The sequence below is a fragment of the Oncorhynchus mykiss genome, chromosome 15 (genome assembly GCF_013265735.2).
Source record: "Oncorhynchus mykiss isolate Arlee chromosome 15, USDA_OmykA_1.1, whole genome shotgun sequence".
NCBI lineage: Eukaryota > Metazoa > Chordata > Actinopteri > Salmoniformes > Salmonidae > Oncorhynchus > Oncorhynchus mykiss.
The window spans coordinates 45,004,739-45,030,350 of record NC_048579.1 but is presented as its reverse complement, the minus strand read 5'-3'; the positions used below and the strand labels follow the sequence as shown (position 1 = coordinate 45,030,350).

The window sequence follows — 25,612 nt, the reverse complement described above, 5'->3', positions numbered from 1 at the left end:
TTTTTTTTTTATTCTCCAGAGTTCCCAGTTGTCTTGAATGCGACAATAGGTCCCTCTCCTCACAAGGAACACATTTTCCTCATGGACCCATACGGTCCACCATGATGGATTTTCTGCCATTAAATTTTTTGTGAAAAACACTTAAAGCTATGAGTCTTGCTAACCCACTCGACATCCCAGACACCACTGGCCTGATTTTGACAACTTGAGTGAATGATGTGTCTTGCCATAGATATCTGTCATTTACAAAATTACACTGATAGGCCCAAGGGTGGTACTATAGTAATCAACTGAAATTCTGAACTTATATCAAGCATGTTGTCCCATTTTGAGCTTAAATTGTTGTCACTAATTGGACCCAAGACATCATTTGTGGGGGGCATGTTTAATGTTGCCTTGTTTTTAAATGAACACTCAGATTCTTAAGAGTCATATATTGTTTATCTTTCATATTTAATCATTGTGTATAGGAGCAGGGTCTCCTACTGTAGTTTTCACAAACCCCTTTGTGATTGTTGCCCATTTCCCCTGTCTAAAGTACTGTACCACTCCATTCAATTATCCTGATCCTACCTATCAATAATCCATCGGAAATTCACTTCTTTCAGTCCCTATCTCTCTAACATATTGTAACCATAGAACTAGAATGAGATTATATTTCTATGGTTGTAATCTCTTCTCGCTGTATGACATTGCTTGTTTGTGTTTGTCTCTCTACAGGCAGTACTGGACAAGCAGGCTGTTGGCACCACCACAGCAACCAAGGCAGCCACTGCCAAGAAGGCACAGAGCGTGGTATGTGTTCTTAGATCAGCCTTCCTCCCTATAAAGTACTCCTTCACTGAGGTTGTCCATACTGGATGTGGCTACTGTTTGGGTCTCCATGTTTTTTTTTTTAAAGTTCAAGATCAACAATTATGACTGAGCTGCGCTTAGATCCCTCTGAAATGCATTAGGAAGTACAGTATGCATTTCCTGCTTTTTTTTGTGACAGTTGATGATCTATCAACATGACTCCATGTATCTCTTGTAGGAGTCCCAGTCTTTCGCCGTCAACATGTTCAAGGGCCAGATCAACCCCTCGCAGGTCTTTCCCTTCCCCTCAGGTGAATGGACTAGTCATGTATTGTTATGCAGCCACTTAGCGATGATGTAAAGGAGACATGTTGGAACATCTAACGGTTGTGGTCTTTTTGCTGTTTTCCAGTGATGAACGAGGAGCAGACCCAGTTCCTCCAGGAGTTAGTCCCACCCGTTTCCAAATTCTTTGAAGTGAGTTTCAGTTCACCTTTTTCTTGTTTTTGTGACCAAATGTTTATTTTATTTTTACAAATAGTAAACCACAACACACATTTCCTCTTAAGTTATTCAAGCTAAATTTCTTTACTGCCACTAGATTTGTCATCAGGGTCATCTTCATTAGGGAACACCGTAGCAAAATGTTTCTTATTGGACAAGTTCAGATAGTTTCGATTATCTGTTAGATTATTGTCTGTATTGGACCGTATTCCTCCATTTCATTACTACTGAACACGGCCCAGGTTGTAACTGACCTCTGTTTCTCGGGCTGGCTCGTGGGTTATATATATATATATATATATTACTGCTCAAAAAAATAAAGGGAACACTTAAACAACACAATGTAACTCCAAGTCAATCACACTTCTGTGAAATCAAACTGTCCACTTAGGAAGTAACACTGATTGACAATAAATTTCACATGCTGTTGTGCAAATGGAATAGACAACCGGTGGAAATTATAGGCAATTAGCAAGACACCCCCAATAAAGGAGTAGTTCTGCAGGTGGGGACCACAGACCACTTCTCAGTTCCTATGCTTCCTGGCTGATGTTTTGGTCACTTTTGAATGCTGGCGGTGCTTTCACTCTAGTGGTAGCATGAGACTGAGTCTACAACCCACACAAGTGGCTCAGGCAGTGCAGCTCATCCAGGATGGCACATCAATACGAGCTGTGGCAAGAAGGTTTGCTGTGTCTGTCAGCGTAGTGTCCAGAGCATGGAGGCGCTACCGGGAGACAGGCCAGTACATCAGGAGACGTGGAGGAGGCCGTAGGAGGGCAACAACCCAGCAGCAGGACCGCTACATCCGCCTTTGTGCAAGGAGGAGCAGGATGAGCACTGCCAGGGCCCTGCAAGATGACCTCCAACAGGCCACAAATGTGCATGTGTCTGCTCAAACGGTCAGAAACAGACTCCATGAGGGTGGTATGAGTGCCCAACGTCCACAGGTGGGGGTTGTGCTTACAGCCCAACACCGTGCAGGACGTTTGGCATTTGCCAGAGAACACAAAGATTGGCAAATTCGCCACTGGTGCCCTGTGCTCTTCATAGATTAAAGTGTAGGTAACCTTCCAACTTCAACTGTATATATGGTATGCTGTAGGAGGTGAATGACCCAGCAAAGAATGACTCCCTGGAGAAGGTGGAGGACAGCACCATGGAAAGCCTGAAAGAGATGGGGGCATTTGGTCTGCAGGTCCCCCAGGACCTTGGGGGTGTGGGCCTCACCAACACACAGGTGAGAACATACACCTTTATCTCTATACACACACAGTCTTGTACAACTAACCTTGTGGGGACACACAATTCCCAAAAATTATATTTTCCCTAACCCATACCCTAGTTTCTAACACTAAACCCCATTGAAATAGCATTTGACCTTGTGCGGATAACAAAATGTCCCTATTTGGTCAAATTTTTGTTTGTTTACTATTGTTGTGGGGAATTCTGGTTCCCAACAAGCATAGTTAAAAACACACACTGACCTGGGGGGGTAACACACAGGGACACAGACAGACAGACACACACACACGCACACCTTAAGAGCAATACACCAACCAGGACGCAGGTAAGCAGGGATACCCTTTTACCTCTATACAGCAAGAACACAGTCTATTCAGTGTACTGTACCAACACACAATACACAGGTCAGCAGAAATACCAGCACACGTGTGCAATGATGCATATACAGTGCCTTTGGAAAGTATTCAGACCCCTTGATTTCCCCCCCCCCCCCACATTTTGTTATGTTACAGCCTTATTCTAAAATGCATTAAATAAATATTTTAATTCTCAGCAATCTACACATAATACCCCATAATGACAAATCGAAAACAGGGTTTTAGACATTTTTACTAAATTATTAAATATAAAAAACAAACACCTTATTTCCGTAAGTATTCAGACCTTTTGCTTTGAGTCTCGAAATTAAGCTCAGGTGGATCCTGTTTCCATTGATCATCCTTGAGCTCTTTCTACTACTTGATAACTTCAATTTGGAAAGGCACACGTATGTCTATATAGGGTCCCATAGTTGACGGTGCATGTCAGAGCAAAATCCAAGCCATGAGGTCAAAGGAATTGTCCGTAGAGCTCCGAGACAGGATTGTGTCGAGGCACAGATCTGGGAAAGGGTACCAAAACATGTCTTTAGCATTGAAGGTCCCCAAGAACACAGTGGCCTCCATAATTCTTAAATGGAAGAGGTTTGGAACCACCAAGATTCTCCATAGAGCTGGCCGTCAGGCCAAACTGAGGAAGCGAAGGACCTTGGTCAGGGAGGTGACCACGAACTCGATGGTCACTCTGACAGAGCTCTGGAGCTCCTCTGAGAACCTTCCAGAAGGACAACCATCAGAATGCCAAGCGTCACGTCTGTAGGAAACCTGGCACCATCCCTACGGTGAAGCATGGTGGTGGCAGCATGTTGCTGTGGGCATGTTTTTCAGCGGCAGGGACTGGTAGACGAGTCGGGATTGAGGGAAAGATGAAAGGAACAAAGTACAGAGAGATCCTTGATGAAAACCTGCTCCAAAGCGCTCAGGACAGACTGGGGCAAAGTTTTACCTTCCAACAGGACAACAACCCTATTTATTTATTTAACTTCATTTAACTAGGCATTTAAAAAAAAAACTATAACCTTTATTTAACTAGCCAAGTCAGTTAAGAACAAATTCTTATTTTCAATGACGGCCTAGGAACAGTGGGTTAACTGCCTGTTCAGGGGCAGAACGACATATTTGTACCTTGTCAGCTCGGGGGTTTGAACTTGCAACCTTCCGGTTACTTGTCCAACGCTCTAACCACTGGGCTACCCTACCGCCCCAACCCTAAGCACACAGCCAAGACGACGCAGGAGTGGCTTCAGGACAAGTCTCTGGATGTCCTTGAGTGGCCTAGCCTTAACTTGAACCCGATCGAACATCTCTTGACCTGAAAATAGCTGTACAGCAATGCTCCCCATCCAACCTGACCGAGCTTGAGAGGATTGGCAGAGAAGAATGGGAGAAACTCCCCAAATACAGGTGTGCCAAGCTTGTAGCGTCATACCCAAGACTCGAGGCTGTAATTGCTGCTAAAGGTTCTTCAACAAAGTACTGAGTAAATGGTCTGAATACTTATGTCAATGTGATATTTACTTATTTTTTAAATATATTTGTACACGTTTCTAAAAACCTGTTTTTGCTTTGTCATTATTGGGTATTGTGTGTAGATTGCCGAGGGGGAAAATATATATATATTTTAGAATAAAATGTGTAAAATCTTTCTGGAGGCACTGTAAGGTGTTGGTGGCGTAGCTGCTGTTTGTGAAGGATGCTACCATAAAGTTCAAGCCATGTCTTAGACCACTGGATAAAGAATGATGTGCCTGTGGTAGAATATCCATGTCGAAACAAGTCAGCATGAAACTGAGCTATGTATGTTGCTCTTGATAAGGATGGCAGCAAAATAACCTTCAAGACTCAGCTGTTTTTTTAGTTTTTTTTAAACCTTTGTGTCCTCTGACAATAGTACACCAGACTGTTAGAGTACTGTGTAAATTAAGTACACTAATGTTTTAACGTCCTTTTTTATTGAACAGTATGCCAGGCTGGTGGAGATCGTGGGCCAGCACGACCTGGGGGTTGGCATCACTCTGGGTGCCCACCAGTCCATCGGTTTCAAGGGCATCCTGCTGGTTGGTAGTCCCGCCCAGAAGGAGAAATACCTGCCCAAGCTGGCCACAGGTGAGAGAGAGGCGGCAGGTAGCCTAGTGGTCGAATCCCCGAGCTGACGAGGTACAAATCTGTCCTCCTGCCCCTGACAAGGCAGTTAACCCACTGTTCCCCAGTAGGTCGTCATTGAAAATAGCATTTTGTTCTTAACCGACTTGCCTAGTTAAATAAAGGTAAAATAAAGAGGCTTTGTCGTTACTCTCTCTTACAGTCATTTTATTTGCTTCTGCCTATGTATAATAATACCTAGACTGTAATTCCACCTATAAGGCATTTCAAATCTATTGGCCTTATTTCTCTTATTTTTCTTCCTCTTCTTTCCTCTTTTATCTAGGTGAGACCCTGGCGGCTTTCTGTCTGACTGAACCCGCCAGTGGCTCTGACGCTGCGTCCATAAAGACCCTCGCTACCCTCTCTCCCTGTGGAAAACACTACATCCTCAATGGAGGCAAGATCTGGATCAGGTACTGCAGGACCACCAACATTGTGCTGTCATTTAGTATGGCGCAAACACTGTGTGGTTTATGTCCTGTACACAGTCATAGCTACATTGGAAGTTTACATACACAGCCAAATACATTTAAACTCAGTTTTCACAATTCATAACATTTAATACTAGTAAAAATTCCCTGTCTTAGGTCCGTTAGGATCACCACTTTATTTTACAAATGTGAAATGTCAGAATAACAGTAGAAAGATTTATTTCAGCTTTTATTTCTTTCATCACATTCCCAGTGGCTCAGAAGTATACATACACTCAATTAGTATTTGGTAGCATTGCCTTTTAACTTAGGTCAAATGTTTCGGGTAGCCTTCCACAAGCTTTGGTCCTAATATAGAGTTGTGGTTGTATACAGTATTGCTATTGTTTTCTTTGACTTATCCTGACTCTGTGTCTGTGTTGTCAGTAATGGTGGTCTGGCTGAGATCTTCACAGTGTTTGCCAAGATGCCCATGATGGATGAGAAGACAGGACAAATGAAAGACAAAATCACAGCCTTTATTGTGGAGAGGAGCTTCGGAGGAGTGACACAGTGAGTGGTGGATGGAGGGATGGGTGGTGGATAAAGATATGGAGGAAGGGAGGGATTGGAAGAGGGAGGTCTGAAATGGGGGAATTTACGTAAGAGTATGTACTGTATGTTTCTTGTTAGAAGCTTCACATGATTGTTGATTTAATGACTATCCCAGTCTCTATATTTTCTGTCTGTCCATAGTCTTGTTTTTAGTGAATATTTTAAGAAGTTTTTGTCCTGAAGATGCACATCCACATTTTTTAAAGAAGTTGCAGACTAAAAGACAAAACAAAATCGTTTTAATTTTTAAGCAATCACTTTTCGTATACACCCCCCATTTTTCAATTACGATCTTGTCTCATCGCTGCAATCCCCAACGGGCTAGGGAGAGGCCAAGGTCGAGTCATGCGTCCTCCGAAACATGACCTGCCAAACCGCGCTCCTTAACTCCCATCCTCTTAACCCGGAAGCCAGGTGCACCAATGTGTCAGAGGAAACATCCGCCTCAAGGAGTTGCAAGAGCACGATGAGCCAAGTGAAGCCACCCCGGCCAAACCTTCCCCTAACCCGGACGATGCTGGGTCAATTGTGCACTGCCCTATGAGACTCCAGGTCATGGCCAGTTGTGAGACAGCCCGGGATCGATCCCGGGTCTGTAGTGACGCCACTGCGATGCAGTGCCTTAGACCGCTGCTCCACTCGGGAGGCCCTAAACAAACACTCTTATCCAGGTGACATATTGTCAATGCATTCATCGAAGGTAGATAAGACACAACGACGTGTATCGTTAACATTTCCTTACCTTCTACCTCCTCCAGCGGTCCCCCTGAGAAGAAGATGGGCATTAAGGCGTCCAACACGGCGGAGGTGTACTTTGAGAACGTCCCGGTACCCATTGAGAATGTCCTGGGAGAGGTAGGTGGCGGCTTCAAGGTGGCCATGGCCATCCTCAACAACGGGCGCTTCGGCATGGCCGCCGCCCTCTCCGGCACCATGAAGGGAGTCATCACCCAGGCTGTGAGTAACGCTGTGTGGGACTATCCAAATAAAGTGTTACCTCCTATTTGCCCTTCAGTTGAGTCTGTCTAGTCTCATTGAAGCTCTGTTACTGTGTTGATTTTAGCACTTCTTGACCTCCCCTACTGACGCCTGTCCTGTCTCTTTTCCCAGGTGGACCATGCAGCCAACAGGGTCCAGTTTGGCAGTAAGATCCACACCTATGGAGCTATCCAGGAGAAGTTGGCACGCATGACTATGCTGCAATATGTCACTGAGGTACACAGGCTATCTATTGATTGATGATCAATTTATATCTTGCTTTTCCACACACTCAACGCTCTTTTACATAGTATGAGGAGAAACTCCCCTCAACCACCACCATGTGTAGCACCCTATGGGTGATGCCCTGGCAGCCATTTTACTTCAGAATGCTCACCACACTTCAGCTGACATGGTATCAGTGGAGGCTGCTGAGGTGGTGACGGCTCATAATATTGGCTGGAACGGACCAAGTTGAATGGCATCAAATACCTGGAGACCATGTGTTTGATGTATTTGAAACCATTCCACCTATTCCGCTCCAGCCTTTACCACGAGCCCATCCTCTCGAATTAAAGCACCACCTGTGCATGGTCTGCTTACAGCCACTGGCAGAAAGACGGAAGCAATCGCATAATGCACATCATAATCCATTACTCAATCAACCAAATGTATTTACAGAACATCATCAGATGTCACAAAGTGCTGTACAGAAACCCAGCCTAAAACCCCAAACGGCAAGCAATGCAGATGTAAAAGCACTGTGGCTCGGAAAAACTCCCTAGAAAGGCAGGAATCTAGAGGGGAACCAGACTCTGAGATGTGGCCAGTCTTCTTCTGACCGTGCCCGGTAGAGATTATAACAGAACATGGCCATTAAGGCCAGATTGTTCTTTAAGATTCAAGAGTGAGCATTCAAGAGTGAGCATACTTAAGATCACACAGGACACCAGATACACACACACACACACAGACTATTGCAGCATAGATACTGGGCACTTAGACGGGGTTGGGGGACATTGTGGCCCTGTCCGACGTTACCGCCAGACAGGGCCAAACAGGCAGGATATAACCTCACCGACTTTGCCAAAGCACAGACCCCACACCACCAGAGGGAGATCAACAGACCACCAACTTACTACCCTTACACAAGGCTGAGGATAGCCCACGAAGATCTCCCCCACGGCACGAGCCCGAGGGGGTGCAAAACAGGACAGGAAGGTCACGTCACTGACTCAACCCACTCAAGGCGAGTATAGCGAAAAAAAGCCTGGCAAGACGTGATGCACCATTCCTAGGGTCAGCATGGAAGAGCACTAGCAAGCCAGTGACTCAGCCCACATAATAGGGTCAGAGGTCAGACTACATTCAATCATAGGACCTACTACAGAGATGAGTTCAGTAAAGACTTAAAGGTTGAGACAAGAAAGCCTTGTCTCTCACATAGATCGGCAAACCATTCCATAAAAATGTTGTTCTATAGGAGAAAGCCCTGCCTCCAGCTGTTTACTTAGAAATTCTAGGAACAATAAGGAGGCCTGATTCTTGTGACCGTACAAGTAGGTACAGTACCAGTCAAAAGTTTTTGACACCTACTCATTCAAGGGTTTTACTTTATTTTTACAATTTTCTACATTGTAAAATAATAGTGAAGACATCACAACTATGAAATAACACAGATGGAATCATGTAGTAACCAAGAAAGTGTTAAACAAATCAAAAATCTATTTCATATTTGACATTCTTCAGAGTAGCCTCCCTTTGCCTTGATGACGGGGAGCTTATTTTGGTATCCTGTTGGGATTTTCATGTCCTCTTCTCCCCTCCCCTTTCTTTCAGTCCATGGCCTACATGATCAGTGGGAACATGGACAGTGGATCCAAAGACTACCATATTGAAGCGGCCATCAGCAAAATCTTTGCCTCTGTGAGTACAGCACTGTCTGGTTTTATCCTATCCTCTTTTAAGCATTTCACAACTATTACTTCAATTGTGTAAATATTCCATAAGATACATTGCAAAATGAATGCACTTTGTTAAGAAACTTGAGGACACACAATGTATATTTGAATCTGTCAGAAAATGTATTGATTGATCCAGCATAGACTGTAAATACTAAAATAAGATTAGTGTGTTTTCTGACTGTAAGACAAGTTGCCTGCCCAGAATGCAACCCACTTTGAAAGGCTTGACTTAACAAAAGCCCATTGAGATGTGCACGATTCAAGACTGGTGCGCTTCACACTAGAGGTGTCCAAAAAGTTAGATCCGTTCTGCATTCTTGGCTTTCCCACCCGGCCAGATATGCATAAATATTTTTTTTTTTTTTAAACCGAACAGTTCTGAATGGACCTAAAAAGGCCCGTGGATAAACGGATCCAAACAGACCCGTGCCGGTTCAGATCTGAGAGACCCGTTCAGATTCGAGAGTAGAAAGAGGGAGAGAGAAAGAAACCTCCTCAATAAACAAGTGATATTGGCCAAATGATCCACAGTTACGTGTCCTTAACTGTCTTTAACAAATCAAAATCGATATGTAGCACACTCAAATTTATAGCATATTGTTTTATTGGTTTTTACTTTCCTAAAACAATGGTTCAGCTGTCTGAGATTTGAGCGCTGAATGCAACAGGGCATTGTATGCCTATAGGTCTAGTTGTCCACTGTATGATATGAATATTTACAATCTAAATCTAAAGGAAGAGGAGTTTAGGCCTAGATATACCAGCGCCATGTTCCCAACACTGACATGCATTTCTTTATAGGGAAAGGGGGATACCTAGTCAGCTGTACAACTGAATGGGGAACAGTGGGTTAATTGCCTTGCTCAGGGGAAGAACGACAAATGTTTACCTTGTCAGCTCGGGGATTTGATCCAGCAACCTGTCTGCTACTTGTCAGGTGTTCAGAAGGAGGCTAATCTGCATATTTTCAATCTGCTTTAAAAAAATAAATAAAGATGAGCATTATATTGTTAGATTAATGGAGTTACTCTGCCAGGCCTAAAACATTCTTCCTCGCCTTACTGTCGGAGAGTTAGTTGGAACGCTGCTGGGCCTAAAACATTCTTCCTCGCCTTACTGTCGGAGAGTTAGTTGGAACGCTGCTGGGCCTAAAACATTCTTCCTCGCCTTACTGTCGGAGAGTTAGTTGGAACGCTGCTGGGCCTAAAACATTCTTCCTGTTGGAGAGTTAGTGAGGAAGAAACCTTCAAAGGTTTCTTCACTTTATTAGGTTAATATCAAGTCTACAAGTCAGTTAAATGTTTATAAGGAAAATAGTGACAGGTTATTATATTGCGTCATTAAGTTTTGTATCTCGCCTTAGGTTTTTCCCTTTCCATGGTTTGAGTGAGAGTAACCCAATAGGCCTACCGGTAATTCTATTAGATTGTGGCAAACACAACATTAACTTAATTTGGCCAATGAAAATGGCTCAAAAGAACTCAACAAATGTCAGCAATTGCTAAGGCCATTTATTTTCCAACAGCCCTATTTTTAACCCATCTCTAACTAAACATAGCACACAATTAAAATGACAGTCCAAACTTCATTTAGCCAATTATAAATGTATCAACAAAATTCAACAAAACACTTTGCATATATAAAGAACTGGTTTTGATTCTTAAATACATCTATAATAGTCATGATTATAGCCTAATGATAAAACAAATGATGATAATAAATACGAAAATAAATACGTTTTAAAATTTGCATCAAACCTGATATAGCGAGAGTAGCACACATTCTATTTGGCCGGGCAAACATTCAAACATTCAGAATTTAGGACTCGTACCCGCTCGGGTCCAGGGTCGGATATCGGATCTGCCTCTACCCCACGCTGCTACAGGACCGCAACAGCAGAGAAGTTTAGCCTCGTGCTCCAACACTCCTGGTTGTTGCGGAAATTGACCTGCTACTACTGTTTACTTTGCATCTATTCTAGGTCATCTCACTCAGTCGACCTTTAAACCCAACCTAACTTGTGGCTTGCCCCATCACCTTATGCACTACTGCCCCACAGTGGCAGGAAGTGACATCCCCAAAAACACACAAACTATAACACACATAAATAACTCCTAGCCTCCCACGCATTGGCTATTTTCTGTCCTTTAACACTCAAACCGAAACTAAATAATATAAAAATGAAATAGAAATGTTTTTGTAAAGCGAAATAATCTTAACTAATAGAAATAAAAACAAATGTAAAACTATATTAACCTTGTGTCTCTCTCTCGTGTAGGAGGCTGCCTGGGAAGTGACTGATGAGTGTATCCAGGTCATGGGAGGAATGGGCTTCATGAAGGTGAGTCTGCGTCACTGGATGGCTGCTGGGATTGTTGAGAGGGGTTATGTGTGTGTCGTACATAGAAATATAGTGCTTTATACAGGCGTGAAAATTGATAGAATTTCTTACCGGTATGCAAATGAACAAAACCCTTTTTTTATGGGCCTAATAGAATGACATATAGAATTCCTATTAATTCAATAGGATCTCTTTGGACCTGGAGGAAAATAATTGTTACTTTTTTTTTCATTTCACAATTTCCACCCAAATTAAGAGATGATTTAAAAAACAGCGCACACTTACACACACCTGCATATATATCTCTATATCCTCCTCCCCACCACTCTCACCCTGTTTCCGTCATTGTATCTCTCAATACATACAGACAGAAATTAAACACAAAAGCTCAGTTTAAAGAAAGAAGTTAGGTCCAACACATGGAACGTACAGTGTAATTCTGAAACAAATAGACCACCACCACCATTGTAAGAAAATCCTTGCAGCGTAATAGCTGATAAATCAGGTTCTAGATAATTTAAATATGGCCCCCATACTTTGTAGAACTGATCTGTTTTACAATGTGTTCGGGTGCCTGTATCAGTTTTACATTTAAGACACTGAGGAGAAGAGGAAGTGGGGCTAAAAGCATGTCTGATCTGGGGATATATGCAATTTGTGTATTATTCTGAACTGGATTGCTCTAGTACGATTGCATAGAGATGCTAAAACAATATATCTCCAAATGTCCTCCCCCATCTCTTCATCAATAGTAACAGAAAATTATTTATCCCACACTTGTTTCACCCTCTATGTGTTGACAGTAGAAAAGGACCTTAAAGCATCATAAAACTTTCTGGGTAAAAACTTTCCTTTCTGGGTAAAAAAAAGCATTCCTTCAATGACAGACACATCAGGATTGTCAATTAAGGTGGTGCTCTTCAAAATATAATGTCTTACTTGTAGAAAGAGGAAGAAGTCCTGCTTTGGGGGTCTGTATTTCTCAACCCAATGACAATAAAATCAGCAAATAAATCATTTAGTCTGCCTGTGCCCTTATTAAGTCAAAAGTTAAAACCAGCATCCAGCAATCCTGGACCAAAATCTGGGCTGTTAAGAATTGGGAAAAGAGCAGAGGTTGGTTTGGACCTTCCCAAAAAAACATTGAACTGATCTCCTCCATGCTTTGAGTGTTAAGTGGAATGGGGTTATTGCAGTGATCCTTTACAGATTTGAAGCGTCTGAAAAATAAAAGCTCCTGTAAGGAGTATTTAGAAAAATAAGTCTCAATGTCTAACCAAATAGAGGAGCCATCGTTTGCGACCCAGATAAAGCCTGCATGACCTTTTTTAATGTGTCATAAACTTGATGGATCTCTCGCATAAGAGGACGAAACAGAATTTTTTTTTATTTAAAACTGCGGTTCCTCACAATAAAATGACGGCTCTTAATAAGGATTGTTTTTAAGAAGACCAGCTCTATACAACATTAAAACATTGTTTTGAGCTGTCAAACAATCAATTCAGTAGGCTCCTGTAAGCTTGCCTACCTGCGTGCTTTCGTCCACTCTAAAACAATTCCTGCAACCATACTGTACACCTGCCATTTTTAATGAATGGAAAAGACATCTGTTACAAAACACACACAAAAAAATCTAATGAATGAAATTCAGTGACTTGTCATTTATTTGTCATTTATTACAAGTAACCTGAATCTGCCGTCCGTGCGTCTCAGCCACTGCATTTTAGAGCGTATTCTACATGTTTTCAAGTCCATTCGCTCATGTTTCATGCGACTGACATGGGCTAATGATAAATAATAGCCTACCGTTTTTTGGCATCTTTAGTTTTAACTATTGTGATTGACTCATGTTCGACTGGTACGGCGTACCAGCTTACTTTCATCCCTGGTTTAATGTCAGCGTCTTACATAGAAATCGATTTAGATCACTACAATGGACATTGTTGGTGTGTAGACATGACTACAGAGAGGTGCTAATGGTTTATGCTGGGTGTGTGTGCTTACTGTGAGTGACTAGGAGTGGTGCCTTTTTGAAGACTGATTTTTATTTATTTTTATTTTTTTGAACTTTACCAATTTTTCTCCCCAATTTCGTGGTATCCAGCTACTATAGCTACTATCTTGTCTCATCGCTACAACTCCCGTACGGGCTCGAGAGAGACGAAGGTTGAAAGTCATGTGTCCTCCGATATATAACCGCACTGCTTCTTAACACAGCGCCATCCAACCCGTAAGCCAGCCGCACCAATGTGTCGGAGGAAACACCGTGCACCTGGCAACCTTGGTTAGCGCGCACTGCGCCCGGCCCGCCACAGGAGTCACTGGTGCGCGATGAGTCAAGGATTTCCCTACCGGCCAAACCCTCCCTAACCCAGACGACGCTAGGCCAATTGTGTGTCGCCCCACGGACCTCCCGGTTACGGCAGAGCCTGGGCGTGGACCTAGAGTCTCTGGTGGCACAGCTGGCACTGCAGTACAGCGCCCTTAACCACTGCGCCACCCGGGAGGCCCTGAAGACTGACATCTTATGGCTGTTTCCTGTGGTCTGTATCCAGGGCTCTGGTGTAGAGAGGGTGATGAGGGATCTTAGAATCTTCAGGATCTTTGAGGGAACCAACGACATTCTCAGACTGTTTGTGGCTCTCAACGGATTCCAGGTACACTACATGTCACCTATTTTGTCTGAACGATCATACTGTCTTTGTTTTTTAAGTAGAAATAGAATTACAAGAACGGCAATCCCCATTCAAGTCACTGTCTGACTTGATGGGTGGGCCGGAGGCCATAATCAATCTACCCAATATATGTCCCTGTTGTAGTAATTCTATTCCTATGGTGTTTTCAATGTCCGTATGCGATATGGAGAGTGAATGGTATTGATCTTCCTGTTGTTTCCAGGATGCAGGGAAGCACCTGAAGTCTCTACAGAAGGCTCTGAAGAACCCTCTGGGCAACGCTGGGCTGCTGGCTGGAGAGATCACCAAGAGGGCCAAGAGGTCAGTGTGTAACACGCTGTTTAAGAAGCCCACTTGTCAACACACTAGGGCTGACCCCATTTAGTCGACTAGTCGATAGTTTGGTCGACCGAGATCTCTCTAGTCGAGCAGTAGCAAAAAAAACAAATACCAAAAAATATCATGTTGTACAAGACACCCGTCTGATTTGAGCTGAGTGGACTGATCCATTGTGGAGGCCGTGGGGATGGCTCGGTCCATTACGTGCTGCTGAAATTGTATATGGATATATTACATAAGAACGATGATAATAAAAAGGATATTTGAAAACAAATGCGCTTTCTTCCACGTTGGATAGTCGTCGCTGTCTGCGGTTCTGAAACACATCCGTGCGCTGTTGAATCGGTGCCTTTTCCTAGACCATGTTGCTATGTGAATACTAACAAAGGTAACCAGCATATTTGTGTTGAGAACAATATGCGGGGGCAGCAGAATGAGGAGATGACAAAACAGCCCTTGACTTATTGTCTAAGAAAAGTGAGGAGAGAGGAGACCCCAACATAATTAGGTCTATAATCAACAGTCTAACTGTTAATGTGCCTGGATTTATAAATCATATACATGTTTATATACATTGGGGAAAAAAAGGATTTAGTCAGCCACCAATTGTGCAAGTTCTCCCACTTAAAAAGATGAGAGGCTTGTCATTTTCATCATAGGTACACTTCAACTATGACAGACAAAATTAGGGGAAAAAAATCCAGAAAATCACATTGTAGGATTTTTAATTAATTTATTAGCAAATTATGATGGAAAATAAGTATTTGGTCACCTACAAACAAGCAAGATTTCTGGCTTTCACAGACCTGTAACTTCTTCTTTAAGAGGCTCCTCTGTCCTCCACTCGTTACCTGTATTAATGGCACCTGTTTGGACTTGTTATCAGTATAAAAGACACCTGTTCACAACCTCAAACAGTCACACTCCACTATGGCCAAGACCAAAGAGCTGTCAAAGGACACCAGAAACAAAATTGTAGACCTGCACCATGCTGGGAAGACTGAATCTGCAATAGGTAAGCAGCTTGGTTTGAAGAAGTCAACTTGGGAGCAATTATTATGAAATGGAAGACATACAAGACTACTGATAATCCCCCTTCATCTGGGGCTCCACGCAAGATCTCACCCCGTGGGGTCAAAATGATCACAAGAACGGTGAGCAAAAATCCCATAACCACACGGGGGGACCTAGTGAATGACCTGCAGAGAGCTGGGACCGAACACACTACGCTGCCAGGGACTCAAATCCTGCAGTGCCAGACGTGTCCCCCTGCTTAAGCCAGTACATGTCCACGCCCGTCTGAAGTTTGCTAGAGAGCATTTGGATGATCCAGAAGAAGATTGGGAGAATGTCATATGGTCAGATGAACCCAAATATAACTTTTTGGTAAAAACTCAACTCGTTGTGTTTGGAGGACAAAGAATGCTGAGTTGCATCCAAAGAACACCATACCTACTGTGAAGCATGGGGGTGGAAACATCATGCTTTGGGGCTGTTTTTTCCAAAGGGACCAGGATGACTGATCCGTGTAAAGGAAAGAATGAATGGGGCCATGTATCGTGAGATTTTGAGTGTGAACCTCCTTCCATCAGCAAGGGCACTGAAGATGAAATGTGGCTGGGTCTTTCAGCATGACAATGATCCCAAACACACCGCCCGGGCAACGAAGGAGTGGCTTCGTAAGAAGCATTTCAAGGTCCTAGAGTGGCCTAGGCAGTCTCCAGATCTCAACCCCATAGAAAATCTTTGGAGGGAGTTGAAAGTCCGTTTTGCCCAGCAACAGCCCCAAAACATCACTGCTCTAGAGGAGATCTGAATGGAGGAATGGGCCAAAATACCAGCAACAGTGTGTGAAAACCTTGTGAAGACTTACAGAAAACATTTGACCTCTGTCATTGCCAACCAAGGGTATATAGCAAAGTATTGAGAGAAACTTTTGTTATTGACCAAATACTTATTTTCCACCATAATTTGCAAATAAATTCATTAAAAATCCTACATTGTGATTTTCTGGATTTTTTTTCTTGTCATTTTGTCTGTCATAGTTGAAGTGTACCTATGATGAAAATTACAGGCCTCTCATCTTTTTAAGTGGGAGAACTTGCGCAATTGGTGGCTGACTAAATACTTTTTTGCCCCACTGTGTATATATATCTATCTACAGCAATAAGACAGATCCTGCTTCTGTTGCCTGTTTGAGTGTTTGAGCAAGGGGAACTACTACTTCAAGGTCTCAGAGCGAGTGACGTCACCGACCGAAACGCTATTAGCGCGCACCACCACTAACTAGCTAGCCATTTCACATCGGTTACACAAGCTGTAGGCTACACCTCGGTAAGCACGAACCTACACCTTTTGGACTGTCATTTTTTTATTTTTTTGGTCTCTCCTATGGAGAGTAAAATTTCCAACCAGAATAACCACCATTTGTTTGGCGAACTCCAAGGTCCTCTGATAATACTAGTCCCGTGTGAATCGACATCCCTGTGTTTTCAGAGAAATGCCTTCGTTTGACAGGTGTTGCTTGCGGTTTTCACAAGAAAACAACAACTGATTTGGATAAATTGAACTAAGTGCTGCGCATAGGCTACATGTAGGCCATTCATATAGAGTTGATCAACTTTTACAGTGAATGCTTTTGTTTGTTGTGTGCTTTTCAGTTGAATATTACCAAATGCATCAGTAAGAAATACTGAGCCTAATTAATGCAACCCTTGCTGTTAATAGATGGCAAAGCAGCATACAACTGACCTAAACACTTGGAAATGATAACTTTGTCATCCATAGCCTTAAAATGCATCTCAAGTGCACTTGCACTGTTTAGCTCGCATCTGAAGGCTGGGGGAATTTAGGACATACTGCAGCTCGCTAAAAATATCCTAATGATTATGATCACACTTCCTCAATTCAAATATGATGGGGACACGATAGGAGAGATGGATTAGAAACTTGGGGGGGAAAAGCTGGAGTTCTCAGTGTTACCTTATCACCTGGACATGTTGAAATACTTTATCTTCACGCCTAGAATTAAAAACCTCCCGGCTTCCTTCATAACTGGGGAAAAAATAAAGAAAAAAACGAATCCCGTCCGGATCATCCTCTGGAATAACGGACATTCTGGGGTAAAATTACATGACCAGCGTTCTCCAGTAATACTAGTCCTGTCTGAATCATCCTCTGGAATAACGGACATTCTGGGGTAATAATTACATGACCAGCGTTCTCCAGTAATACTAGTCCTGTCTGAATCATCCTCTGGAATAACGGACATTTAAGCACATCAAACCGTGTGCCTAAATCATCAGACAAGCTCAGTGAATATAGTTGATTTGATTCAAACACATAGGATGTGTCAATATATGGAAAAATGCATGTTTTAAAATGACAACCAATCGACTGGTCGAAAGAACAGACAACTCTTGGTCGACCAATTAAAAAAAATATATTTAAAAAAAATATATTAAAAAAATCCTTGGACCCTCCCTAACCATCTGTCTCTTTCTTGTTATCCAGGACGGCAGGTCTGAGCACTGGGCTCACTCTACAGGGATCAGTCCATCCGGAGTTGTCTCACAGTGGAAATCTGGTGAGAGAGATTCAAAGCTTGCATTGACCTCTGTGGCTGTATGTATCCATCCATGCCATAATGTCACCGTAAGTCTAAGACTCCCAGTTGATTGACGTCTGTATTTCTTCCAGGCTGTTAAAGCTATCGAGCACTTTGGAGTCACTGTTGAGGATATGCTGCTCAAACACGGCAAGAACATCCTCCGTGAGTATTTATAATACACTTCCAACCTACCTAAGAAGAACTAAATGTGTGAACCTGATTTTAAGGATTCCCAACTAGCACATTTGGATCCTTTAAAGTTGTGGGAACGTAGGTTTTTGTTTCCCCATTGGTTCTGGGAACGAAGCCATACATTTCCTGACACTAGTAAAACAAAATGTTTTTTAAAAGCTCTGAGAACGGAAGCAAACATTTTCGACTGTTCTGGGAGCATACATTTTTAGGTTGCTGGGAGGTTATGAGAACCAGAATGAAGGTAGCATGTCATTTTTTTTTAAATATAATATTTTTATTTTATTTTACTGATACAAAGCTGTACATTTGTCTATTCAAACAGATCCCATAACAAGTGAGAGGATAGAGAAATGTTTTGTTGAAGCTCAAAATGGAATATATGTTTTTAAATAATTCTTAGAACATTATTTGAGCGTTACTAATGTTTTCTTGTTTTTGTTATGGGAAGTTTTCTGAATGTTTGAGTTTAAAATGAACCATGAGGAAACCTGCAGAAAATGATGGTGGAAATTCTATCTTTTAACTAATAATGAGGATAGGCAAAATCAATAAAGCTATTATAATAAGGAGGCTGGTCACACCACCCACACAGGTGAAATGGAGTGAGAGTCCCCTGTACAAAGAGTACAGGAGCATTTATTTAGTCAAGCTACCCAATGCAAGCATTTGCAGTGCGTGCGTGTGTGTGTGTGTGTGTGGAGACAACTGGGTGAAAAGGTTGCCTCAGTCTGTCGCAACTGAGTGAGGACAATATGGCCAGAATGACAGGAAGTCACTCCAGACATACTACCTCAAACAGTAGCTCAACGATTCCCCCAAGCTGGGCAAGCAAGTGCCTTTGACTGTCGGCCCAGATGATGTATGGTCGCACTGGTCACACACACAAACTATGAATCTTTCGCCCAGAAACAGGCTCCAAACCAAACAATAGCTCTATCACTGGTGTGCAGAATTTAACACTTTTAATTTAACATGGCTCTGTCTTCAGTTAAGCTAAGAGGAACCAGTTAGTTTCTGTCAGCTCTTGGCTGAGCGCCCAGATATCATGGTCATTCTACACACACAGAACAGTTAGAACAGGCCTCTTATTAATGCACACACACACTTCTCTATCTATCAAGTTATTTTCTTTGACAATCTCAAGCCCAATGCCTAGGCGTAAAGACGGATATTTCAGTACACAAGCATTAGTAAGGTTTAACTTCAAAATGCCCTCGCAGAACGTTATGCAGAAGTACTAAATTCCCACAGAAGAACGTTTTCTTAACATTCTCTGAATGCTCTGAGAACATGCCTTTTTTAAAATAGAGCCATGAGTAAACCTGTAGAAAACGTTATGCTGCTAGCCGGGTATCCTGCACCATACCCAGAACGTTGTGGGAAGGTTGTATGTAAAATAACCATAGGACAACACGCTCTGACCAAGCTCTAAGAAACATATGGTTCTCAGAACGTTATGTGCTAGCTGGGTAGTGTTTAATGGCCAATATGGTTGTATTGTAATGTTATTTCTCCTCTCCATTGCAGATGAGCAGTTTGTGCTGAAGAGAGTGGCAGACAGTGCCATTGACCTGTATGCTATGGTTGTTGTCCTGTCCAGGTAATACTGATCTTTACTAAACATGTTTTTATTTGTAGAAATGCTGTATTAGAAGCTGTATGTTGTCTGGTGTTGTTCTACTGTATGGCATGTTCTTTTGGTTTTGTGACCTCAACGCTGCTCCTCTGGTCCACTCTTACCCAATGGGTCGTTCCACTTCAAAAAGCACAAGAAAGAGGATTTCCACACCCACCATCTCAGATTTCTCTGAAATAATTTGTTGTTAGAAACAAATGAGATTGGCATTCCTGCATCATTATTCTGTTGAAATATAGTCGGATCTCTGAGAAATTTAACGGAAAATTCCACCCAAAAATCTATATTTTGTTATTTGTTTCGTTAGTCCCTAAATGTTTTGCATGTCAGCCATCAAGATCTGCAGCATCATACCAGCTGAATTTCTGTATTTTTGAAAGGTATAGATCTTTATTGCTGACATGCAAAACATTTTGGGACTACATCAACAATTGACTAATGAAACAAATACCAAAAAATATAGTTTTGGTGTGGAATTTTCCTTTAGGCTGTTTAAGTGCTTCCAAATTGGCCGTTTTTAATTTATAGGAATCATATAATATTCGGTAAATATAGTACCTAACATCCTATTTGGACAGCTTTTTGTTTAACAATGAGTTAGACGAGGAATCACGCCACACCCCCGCCAATCTCACCCCAACAACGAGTATGTAGTATCAGTTCTCTGTGTCTGACATGTAGTATGGAGCTGTGGCTCAAGAGTATTGTTTCTTCATCCCATGTAATGTTTTCTCAGTGAATTTATTTTTCTGTTCAGAGAAATTAGTCATCAAATGTATTTGTCACATTTGCCGAATTTCAATGAAATATTTGCTTATGAGCCCTTCCAAACTATGCAGAGTAAAAAAGAAATAAAAATAGTAACGAGGAATAAAATGCACAATAATGGAACTATATACAAGGAGTGCCAGATCCATGTGGAGCCATATACAGGGAGTACCAGATCCATGTGGAGCTATATACAGGGAGTACCAGATCCATGTGGAGCTATATACAGGGAGTACCAGATCCATGTGGAGCTATATACAGGGAGTACCAGATCCATGTGGAGCTATATACAGGGAGTACCAGATCCATGTGGAGCTATATACAGGGAGTACCAGATCCATGTGGAGCTATATACAGGGAGTACCAGATCAATGTGCAGGGGTATGAGGTAGATATGTTCATGAAGGCAGGGTAAAGTAACTAGGCGTCATTGAAATGTAGGTTTATGTCCCATCCTACATGCTGATATTATCAGATTCTGAACACCAAAATGGTGCTATTCCTGCAATTTAGGTGAACAAAAAATGGTTTTAACCCAGTAGTTAAAGATTCTAGTTTCATGTCAGGTCAAAATAGCAGTTACCTAGCCATGCTTTCTACGAGAGCGGTCTTCTACCTCTCCACTGTTTTAAGAGAAAAATCCTGATGTTCACCGCAGCTGTATCGATGTGCTAGTCCCAAAGCCAGCCAGGCAAAGACCCTTCCCGCTAGCTCTGAGCAGTCCACATGGTCTTAAAGCCAGCCAGCCAGGCAAAGACCCTTCCCGCCAGCTCTGAGCAGTCCACATGGTCCCAAAGCCAGCCAGCCAGGCAAAGACCCTTCCCGCCAGCTCTGAGCAGTCCACATGGTCCTAAAGCCAGCCAGTCAGGCAAACACCCTTCCCGCCAGCTCTGAGCAGTCCACATGGTCCTAAAGCCAGCCAGCCAGGCAAAGACCCTTCCCGGCAGCTCTGAGCAGTCCACATGGTCCTAAAGCTAGCCAGCCAGGCAAAGACCCTTCCCGGCAGCTCTGAGCAGTCCACATGGTCCTAAAGCCAGCCAGCCAGGCAAAGACCCTTCCCGGCAGCTCTGAGCAGTCCACATGGTCCTAAAGCTAGCCAGCCAGGCAAAGACCCTTCCCGGCAGCTCTGAGCAGTCCACATGGTCCTAAAGCCAGCGTCTTATACCGCTAAACTGCATTTGCCTTTTAATCAGATTTGGAATGATTTTAGTAGCCAATTTTTAAAAACAATGCTGTTGGGTTAGGGTATGGTGACTGGGAGCGGCAAGTAGCCTAGTGGTTAGAGCTTTGGACTAGTAACCGAAAGGTTGCAAGATTGAATCCCCTAGCTGACAAGGTAAATATCTGTTCCTAGGCTGTCATTGTAAATAAGAAATTGTTCTTAACTGACTTGCCTAGTTAAATAAAAGTGTAAAAAAATATTTATTTTTAAATACTCTGCCATACCAAATTGACACGCCTGCCTGTAAGCAGTCTTAACCAGGTACACTACATGACCAAAAGTTTGTCAAACATCTCATTCCAAAATCATGACCATGGAGATGGTTCCCCCTTTGTTGCTATAACAGCCTCCACTCTTCTGGGGAGGCTTTCCACTAGATGTTGGGAAATTATTACAAGAACTTACTTCTATTGGCATATCAGTCAGACGTCCGTTGTCCTCGTCGTGTCCTATCTATCTATCTATCTATCTATCTCAAAAACTGAACTTCAAAACACTCCTGCAACCCGCCTCACCAAATAAAAAATAAAGTATTATTTACCTCATCTGAAATCCAGGAGCTAGCCAGTTTACTGGCTAACGTTAGTATTCAGCTAACCACGGTTTGTGGTCATCAGCTATCCTTTAGCTCGAAAATCTATCGCCAGTTTTGTACAACGCGACTCAGACCAGAACATACCGGACCTATTTTTCTCTCCATATCCCTGGATTTCAACCGCAAGCTCTGGACATTTACACCTGGATCTCGCAGCTAGCTAGCTGTTGGCTTACGTCGATCCCGGAGCAAATATCAATTATTCCGGAGCTAGCCAGTTGAAGAGATCCATCATCCACTCCTGGACTACAATCACCTATCCGGACCCGTTTTACTGCCGATGCGGAACCCCACCGGGCCTTCACGACTGGACTACCGACGTTATCTGCCCAAGCGAGTTATCCAACTGGCCCCTTCGTCGCAATGTTACTTGAACGCCCATCTGCGACCCGATAATCGTTAGCTGTCTTATCGGCTGCTATCTGAATAGGTCTTATCGGACAATTTTTCTTGGGTCACTATATCTATTTTGCCAATTGGATAGGTCCCCTCTACCACACGGAACCCCACTAATTTACCGACGGAAACGCACGAGGTGGCTAAAAACAGACCTCCATCCTATGCTAGCTTGCTACCGATGGCCCGGCTAGCTGTCTGAATCGCCGTGACCCCAACCAACCTCACTACTCACTGGACCCTTATGATCACTCGACTAAGCATGCCTCTCCTTAATGTCAATATGCCTTGTCCATTGCTGTTCTGGTTATTTATTGGCTTATTTCACTGTAGAGCCTCTAGCCCTGCTCACTATACCTTATCCAACCTTTCATTTCCATCACCTGGTTTCAATTATGTTGCTAGAGTCTATCTCATCACTCAATACCTAGGTGTACCTCCACTGTATTCACATCCTACCATACCTTTGTCTGTACATTATACCTTGAAGCTATTTTATCGCCCCCAGAAACCTTCTTTTACTCTCCGTTCTAGACGACCAATTCTCATAGCTTTTAGCTGTACCCTTATCCTACTCCTCCTCTGGTGATGTAAAGGTGAATCCAGGCCCTGCAGTGCCTAGCTCCACTCCTATTCCCCGGGTGCTCTCTTTTGATGACTTCTGTAACCGTAATAGCCTTGGTTTCATTCATGTCAACATTAGAAGCCTCCTCCCTAAGTTTGTTTTATTCACGGCTTTAGCACACTCTGCCAACCCGGATGTTCTAGCCGTGTCTGAATCCTGGCTTAGGGAGACCACCAAAAATTCAGAAATTTTCATCCCTAACTACAACATTTTCAGACAAGATAGAACGGCCAAAGGGGGCGGCGTTGCAATCTACTGCAGAGTTCTGTCCTACTATCCAGGTCTGTACCCAAACAATTTGAACTTCTACTTTTTTTTAAATACACCTCTCTAATCCACCTCTCTCACCATCCACCTCTCTCACCATTGCCGCCTGCTATAGACCACCCTCTGCCCCCAGCTGTGCTCTGGACACTATATGTGAACTGATTGCCCCCCATCTATCTTCAGAGCTCGTGCTGCTAGGCGACCTAAACTGGAACATGCTTAACACCCCAGCCATCCTATAATCTAAGCTTGATGCCCTCAATCTCACACAAATTATCAATGAACCTACCAGGTACCTCCCCAAAGCCTTAAACACGGGCACCCTCATAGATATCATCCTAACCAACTTGCCCTCTAAATACACCTCTGCTGTCTTCAACCAAGATCTCAGCGATCACTGCTTCATTGCCTGCAGCCGTAATGGGTCAGCGGTCAAACGACCTCCACTCATCACTGTCAAACGCTCCCTTAAACACTTCAGCGAGCAGGCCTTTCTAATCGACCTGGCTGGGGTATCCTGGAAGGATATTGATCTCATCCCGTCAGGAGAGGAGGCCTGGTTATTTTTTTTAAATGCCTTCCTCACCATCTTAAATAAGCATGCCCCATTCAATAAATGTAGAACCAGGAACAGATATAGTCCTTGGTTCTCTCCAGACCTGACTGCCCTTAACCAACACAAACATCCTATGGCGTTGTGCATTAGCATCGAACAGCCCCCGTGATATGCAACTTTTCCGGGAAGCTAGAAACCAATATACACAGGCAGTTAGAAAAGCCAAGGCTAGCTTTTTCAAGCAGAAATTTGCTTCTTGCAACACAAACTCAAAGTTCTGGAACACTGTAAAGTCCATGGAGAATAAGAACACCTCCTCCCAGCTGCCCACTGCACTGAAGATAGGAAACACTGTCACCACCGATAAATCCACTGTAATTGAGAATTTCATTAACCTTTTGGATTAATTCAGAATTTTGGATGAAAAGCATGCCCAAATTTAACGGCCTGCTACTCGGGCCCAGAAGATATGATATGCATATAGCTGGTAGATTTGGATAGAAAACACTCTAAAGTTTCCAGAACTGTTAAAATAGTGTCTGAATATAACAGAACTGATTTAGCAGGTGAAAACCTGAGGAAAATCCATTCAGGAAGTAGTTTTTTGTTGTTGGTTTTGTAGTTTTCTATTCAATGCCATTACAGTATCCATTGACACAGGACTCCATTTGCAGTTCCTATGCCTTCCACTAGATGTCAGTCTTTAGAAATCGTTTCAGGCTTGTATTCTTATAAATGAGGGCTTAAGACCAGTCTGAACGAGTGGACCCAAACTTGACGCAGAGTTTTTTTCAGGCGCATGTGCAATTCTTATTTACCTTTTATATTGACAACGTTATTGTCCGGTTGAAATATCATAGATAATTTTGGCTAAAAAGCAACCTGAGGGTTGAATATAAACATTGTTTGTATGAACTTTACGAATACAATTAGGACTTTTTTTGTCTGATTGTTTTGACTGAGTTTGAGCCTGTGGATTACTGAAGAAAACGCACTAACAAAACTGAGGTTTTTGGATATAAAGAGACTTCATCGAACAAAAGGAACATTTGAGTAAATTAATGTCTTCTGATTAACACCATATGAAGATCATCAAAGGTAAGGGGTTAATTTGATCTCTCAACTATGTTCTGGGCTAGGTATGCTTTTGCCGAAAAGCATTTTATAAATATGACACTGTGGTTGGTTTAACAAGAAGTTCATCTTTAAACCTATGTAAATTATGTTTTGTTTTCTGAATTTTTATAATGCTACAGACCTATGCCTTTTCTAAGGTCTTCGAAAGCCAAGTCAACAAACAGATTACCGACCATTTTGAATCCCACCATACCTTCTCCGCTATGCAATCTGGTTT

The 25,612-nt window shown here is 42.7% G+C and overlaps 1 protein-coding gene across 1 annotated transcript in view; it reads left to right on the top strand.

Moving 5' to 3' along the window:
- The window catches only part of acadvl (acyl-CoA dehydrogenase very long chain), a 35,375-nt gene that overhangs the window by 2,758 nt on the left and 7,005 nt on the right, over window positions 1-25,612 (top strand). The window contains exons 3-18 of the mRNA XM_021563322.2: window positions 721-795; window positions 1,034-1,106; window positions 1,208-1,272; window positions 2,405-2,539; window positions 4,883-5,027; window positions 5,350-5,479; window positions 5,924-6,049; window positions 6,850-7,048; window positions 7,202-7,306; window positions 8,909-8,995; window positions 11,312-11,374; window positions 13,930-14,031; window positions 14,273-14,370; window positions 17,902-17,974; window positions 18,088-18,160; window positions 19,721-19,793. Coding sequence (XP_021418997.1) covers window positions 721-795; window positions 1,034-1,106; window positions 1,208-1,272; window positions 2,405-2,539; window positions 4,883-5,027; window positions 5,350-5,479; window positions 5,924-6,049; window positions 6,850-7,048; window positions 7,202-7,306; window positions 8,909-8,995; window positions 11,312-11,374; window positions 13,930-14,031; window positions 14,273-14,370; window positions 17,902-17,974; window positions 18,088-18,160; window positions 19,721-19,793 — 1,622 coding nt within the window. The remainder of the gene's footprint in view (window positions 1-720; window positions 796-1,033; window positions 1,107-1,207; window positions 1,273-2,404; window positions 2,540-4,882; window positions 5,028-5,349; window positions 5,480-5,923; window positions 6,050-6,849; window positions 7,049-7,201; window positions 7,307-8,908; window positions 8,996-11,311; window positions 11,375-13,929; window positions 14,032-14,272; window positions 14,371-17,901; window positions 17,975-18,087; window positions 18,161-19,720; window positions 19,794-25,612) is intronic.